This window comes from Pundamilia nyererei, unplaced genomic scaffold (genome assembly GCF_000239375.1).
Source record: "Pundamilia nyererei isolate P.nyererei 1_Seehausen unplaced genomic scaffold, PunNye1.0 scaffold02445, whole genome shotgun sequence".
Taxonomy (NCBI): domain Eukaryota; kingdom Metazoa; phylum Chordata; class Actinopteri; order Cichliformes; family Cichlidae; genus Pundamilia; species Pundamilia nyererei.
The window spans coordinates 1-5,767 of record NW_005189846.1 but is presented as its reverse complement, the minus strand read 5'-3'; the positions used below and the strand labels follow the sequence as shown (position 1 = coordinate 5,767).

Below are 5,767 nucleotides of genomic sequence, written 5' to 3'. Positions count from 1 at the left end.
TATCGAAAAAATATCGAACCGTGACACCAAAGTATCGAACCGAACCGAACCGTGAATTTTGTGTATCGTTGCACCCCTAATAGATAGATAGATAGATAGATAGATAGATGAAGTTGATTGGATTTACAGAAAGTGTACAATAATTGTTTAAACAAAATCGGGCAGGTGCATAAATTTGGGCACCAAAAAAAAGAAATGAAATCAATATTTAGTAGATCCACCTTTTGCAGAAATTACAGCCTCTAAACGCTTCCTGTAGGTTCCAATGAGAGTCTGGATTGTGGTTGACGGTATTTTGGACCATTCCTCTTTACAAAACATCTCTAGTTCATTCAGGTTTGATGGCTTCCGGGCATGGACAGCTCTCTTTAACTCACACCACAGATTTCAATAATATTCAGGTCTAGGGTCTGAGATGGCCGTTCCAGAACGTTGTACTTGTTCCTCTGCATGAATGCCTTAGTGGAGTTTGAGTGTTTCCGGTCGTTGTCTTGTTGAAAAATCCAGCCCCGGCGCAGCTTCAGCTTTGTCACTGATTCCTGGACATTGGTCTCCAGAATCTGCTGCTACTGAGTGGAATCCATGTGTCTCTCAACTTTGACAAGATTCCCAGTCCCTGTACTGGCCACACTGGCCACACTGGCCACACAGCCCCACAGCGTGATGGAACCACCACCATATTTTACTGTAGGTAGCAGGAGTTGGAATGCTGTGTGCTTTTTCCTCCATGCGTAACGCCCCTTGTTATGCCCAAATAGCTCAATTTTAGTTTCATCAGTCCATAGCACCTTATTCCAGAATGAAGGTCGCTTGTCCAAATGTGCTGTAGGTGAAGAAAAGGCTTCCTCTGCATCACTCTTGCATACAGCATCTCCTTGTGTAAAGTGTGCCGAATGGTTGAACGATGCACAGTGACTCCATCTGCTGCAAGATGATGCTTAAATCTCTGAGACAGCTTTCTGTGTCCTTCCCCTAAACCATGACGGTGAACAATCTTTGTCTTCAGGTCATTTGAGAGTAGTTTTGAGACCCCCATGTTGCTACTCTTCAGAGAAAATTTAAAGAGGAGGGAAACTTAAAATTGACCCCCTTAAATACTCTTTCTCATTATTGGATTCACCTGTGTATGTAGGTCAGGGGTCACTGAGCTTCCCAAGCCAATTTGAGTTCCAATAATTGGTTCTAAAAGTTTTGGAATCAATAAAATAACAACAGTGCCCAAATTTATGCACCTGCCTGATTTTGTTTAAACAATTACTGCACACTTTCTTTAAATCCAATAAACTTCATTTCACTTCTCAAATATCACTGTGTGTGTCTCCTATATGACACATTTAACTGACATTTTTTATTGTAACAACCAACGATTTATACAGGAAAATAATGACTATGAACCCTCTCAAGGCAGGCGTTTGCAACAGTTAAAAACTAACAACCTGATTACCCCACATACATATTTTATGAGTTTTTTTTACTCAGAAGTACCACTGCAGGACTTGGTTGTGCATTAGCAACAAAAAAACTAATTTGAGCCTGAGAGGGTTAACAAGGTTCCCCAAACTTTTGCATCCCACTGTATATACATGGACGGACAGACAGTTAAAGCTGTCTTAATAATTAATATTCTATTAATCACAATATGCAGTCATCACATAATCATTTGATGCTTCACTTGGTTAAAAAAAATCATCTAATGAATGTCAGAATATAAAGTATGCATGAACCATAAAAACAGTGACTTCTTAAATCTCTCCAGGATGAAGATGTTTGGAAGAATGATGAGCTGCTGTGTGGCTCTCCTCCTGACCTTCAGCTCTGTGTCAGCTGTAAGACGAGCGCTCAACTCAATCACTGATCTGAGGTCAGTAGGCTTTGGCCAGTCTGTGCCTGAGCAGAGCCTCTGGTTGCTCCACTGGTTTGCCAATGAAATTGACATTGACATAAACGGTGAGATAAGTCTGATCTTTGACCCACATAGTGGTGATTATGGCTCACATCATTATCGCAACGATGAACAGCTGTTAGAGCCACGGCCGAGGGGATATCAGTACTACAGTCTTGGTAATATCCATCGAGAAGGATCGTTGCGACTTCCACATCATGTCTTCCAATTAGAGCACGAGGCCGGCAACAGGGCTCGGATCATAATCAGAGTCAGGGAGCCAAACCATGGATGGCGAACTTCACAGAGAATAGACCGAGTCTATATCACACAGCATTATGGTACATCTGAACATCGAGGGACAGATTATGATCCACAATATACATATGAGATCACTGCTGACCTCTTAAGAGCGATCAGCAAGTTTTCCATGGACAGTAATGACATCAATTTACTGATGTCTCTCAGAGACCACTTTAGAAGCAGCGCTGATGACTCCCAGCTATCAGAGATGAGAAACACGTGGGGTGACCTCGCTTGTCTTGGACTGTTGTTGTTTATTGTGATCCAGAAGAGCAATTCCTCTCACAAACACAACAGATGGCAGCCATCACAGAGAAGCAACACACTAAGTGATACTGTGGTCAACATCACAGAGAGCAGGCAACACAATGCTTTTGTCTCCCCAGAAAGCTTCAACTCTACTTTGCAGGACAACAACACCTGTGTTAGGTGTTTCTGTGTTGTGTTTGGTGTTTCAGTCATCTTTGGTCTTCTGTATCTGGCATACTCACTTATATATTAATTTAACTACAATCAGTGTCAACACACAGATTAAATAGAGCATTTTATTACAGTGTACTGCCACTGACTGCAAAACCCTTGAGCAAACCGTGTTTCGCCATCAGTCTTCCTCCTGCAGTCTTGATACACTCCCTTTTTTCTTTTCCTCAGAAGCTCAGCCCCTAAACTCTTTTTCCTGACATTTTCCCTGCAGCACTGAAGACTGAAGTTGTCAATCCTTCTTGAAAAAACAGAGAAATTGGTATATTTTACACTATAATATTTATTGTCTTTATTATTGGTTTCAAAGTATCCATAAGATTGTTGAAAATGTAGTTTGTTTTTATTCAGCCAATTTTGTTCTGTCTATGCTTCCTTTAATAGAGGGTGGCTTATCATAACTACGCAGATAACACCCTGATTTAAGGCTGTAAGTGACTCAGCTTTTTCGAGAGAAATTGCTAATTTATGGATTTATTTTTTGATCCCCAACTTTCCCCATTTCTATTTTAATAATCAGCTACATTTTTTAATTTCACACCACATCATCTCATATTTCATGACTTTCCTTAATAAGGGTTTATTAATTGTATAGTAAATAAACCCAGTTAGTTTGATCTCACATTGTGTGTGATAAAAAGAAAAATAAATTACAACCAGAACTCCATGTCCTAAGAAACAGTCAGCTACAACACTTTGTTACAACCAGTTGAATAACAGGAGTTAAGATAAGATAAGATAAGATAAAACTTTATTAATCCCTCGGGTGGGTTCCTCTGGGAAATTCGGTTGTTGTTCCATTGTACACTTTGAAATAGTGTTTCCTTGCTTGAACTGAAAACCTTAAAGACTTAGATGCAAAACAAAACAAGAAGAGAAACAAAGGTTTCTCTTTAGGACTTTGTGAACTTGTTTTCTCCTTTTTAGCTTCATTTGTTTTTGTTTTTTTATCTACATGAATCTTATTTATTACACTTCTGTAACAACACTGGCTCCCGTTTCTGTCTGTTTTTTGTGCGCATTTTCTATTTTCAATGCATGTTGCTGCTTTCTTCATGTTCTATCTACCTGTATGTATCCCAAACAACCCAAATATTAGAGAAACAAACATCTTGTGACACATCCTGTGTTGGAATCATCAATTTAACTGACAGACGTTTTGCTGACTTATTCTTCTGTTCAATCAGGTTCAACAGCTTGTTAAGGTCTACAAATACTTTTTGCACATTTAGATTTTTGCAGGTGTTTATTTGTAGACATAAAAATTATATATATTTTCCTCTACTTGGTCTGGAAATAAAAATTCTGAACAAAACTTTTGATTAATTTGTGTGTAATTTATTTGCTACAAAGAAAAAGAGCTGGATGAACATCCGACTCTGTGGTGATGCCATCTTGTTTGCCAGTGGGTGGAATGATGGACAAAGGAGCTGGATGAGCATCTCTTCTTCTTTACGGGCAGTGGTGTCACTGGTGACGTCTGAAACCTCGCTGGTTCAGAAGGTGGTCTGAGCATTGGTGTGATTTATAAATTTGCGTGTTAGCGTTCGTGTTGGGTTTTCATCTGTGAGACAGAGGAGCTTGATTTTAAAGAGCCAGCTGAAAGGAGAAGGGTTTCCCCCTGGGTGGAAACACTTTTAGCTGAATGTTACATATAAACATTACTACTAAAACATTCACAAGCTGGTTTTTTTTTTTGTTAAGTTAAATAAAACAAAATTAATACACTTTTAAGTATTTATTGTGTGCCAATTAACTGGGGCACAACACATCACCTATGAGTGTCTGTACTGTGGGATACTGGTGCACGCCTGCCTCCTCACCATTATGTGAAAGAAAATACCATCAGCCCAATATTCATGAGCACAGTCACTGTCCCATCTTTTGAAAACACCACAACAGGTTAAACATAAACTTCTCATATCCTGTTGGATTTATTTAAACACTGAGTGAAGTCTTACTGACAGGTTTTTGACATTGATAGAGCTCAACAGCCACGAGGCCTCACAGGTGGTTGAAATGACAATAAAGGTTTTGACCAGCAGGGGGCGTGGTCAGATGAAGCCTCGAGAAATGAAACTTATTTTGAACCAGCTGGACTGAAAGTTTTAAGGTTTCATGAGGCTTTACGAGGCTTCATCTGCACACTTCTGACACCTGACCGGTGCCCACATACTACTTCATCAAGAATCATGGGTTAGAGCAGCTCAGCATATAATATCAAATTATTTATTTACTCTGAACAGCCCCATGAACAAACATTCAAGGTTATGTTGCTATTGTATTTGTCAAACTAGTCTCAGTTGTATTTAAGAAGGTTCCTAATGCTTGGCAGCAGGGCTGGACCCTCAGGGGTGGCACGTGCCATCCTAAATTAATCTCTTGGTTTTATTTCTTGTTGTCAGTAGCAACCGATGCCGATGCCAGAGCACATCATGAATCAACACCATGGTCATTTCAGATTTTACACAACTATTATTTTGTCAGTGTGTGATGAATGAAAAGTTCCTGTTATTCACTTTGTTTATTACTTTGTAGTTTGGATGCCCGCAGGTGAGGTCTTTATCAAATGCAAAAGGCAGAAATTCATGTCCTTCACATTTTCCATTCAGTGCGACCTAGCTGGGTTGTGTGTTTGACACCCCTGATCTACATTGACTGTAAAGTTTTACAGCTTGGAGATGTTTCACGTGAAATGTTGTAAAGCTTACGGTTAGAAGAGGTTTAATCCTGTAACATTATGTTGACAGTTTCAGCGGCCGTGCGTTGTGACACCCTGACTCTGGCCCCTTTGAAGATTTTGAACAGCAAGTAAGCAAAGAGCAAATACCTGGAAAAGGAACTCCTCCTCCCTTATGGTGTCAGTTTAAAGATGAATCAGTATAACAAAAGAAAAAACTATTTTAGTTCTTACAGTTTTTCTCAGTCGCTTTGGTGCGTTTCTCAGAACACCATTAACATTTGCACAGCAGTTAGTGCATTTCCCAAAACAATTACCGTAGTGCAAACTGCAAAACCTAGTGGATAGCCTGCAAAAGCACGTCACATGCACAGAATTGATTATCCATACCTCAAAAGCAAGTATCCATGTCAATGAAACTG

General features: G+C 39.7%; 1 protein-coding gene across 1 annotated transcript; it reads left to right on the top strand.

Annotated features, from left to right (window-relative positions):
* The first annotated feature begins 1,764 nt into the window (after nucleotides 1-1,764).
* LOC106456056 (uncharacterized) lies at nucleotides 1,765-3,970 on the top strand. The gene has a single exon (XM_013908198.1). It carries the CDS (start codon nucleotides 1,776-1,778, stop codon nucleotides 2,685-2,687), a length of 912 nt encoding a protein of 303 aa, XP_013763652.1. The 5' UTR covers nucleotides 1,765-1,775; the 3' UTR covers nucleotides 2,688-3,970.
* Nucleotides 3,971-5,767: the final 1,797 nt, after the last annotated feature.

Coding starts and splice junctions, on each gene's coding strand:
- LOC106456056 (XM_013908198.1), top strand. CDS start 1,776: ATGATGAGCTGCTGTGTGGCTCTCCTCCTGACCTTCAGCTCTGTGTCA.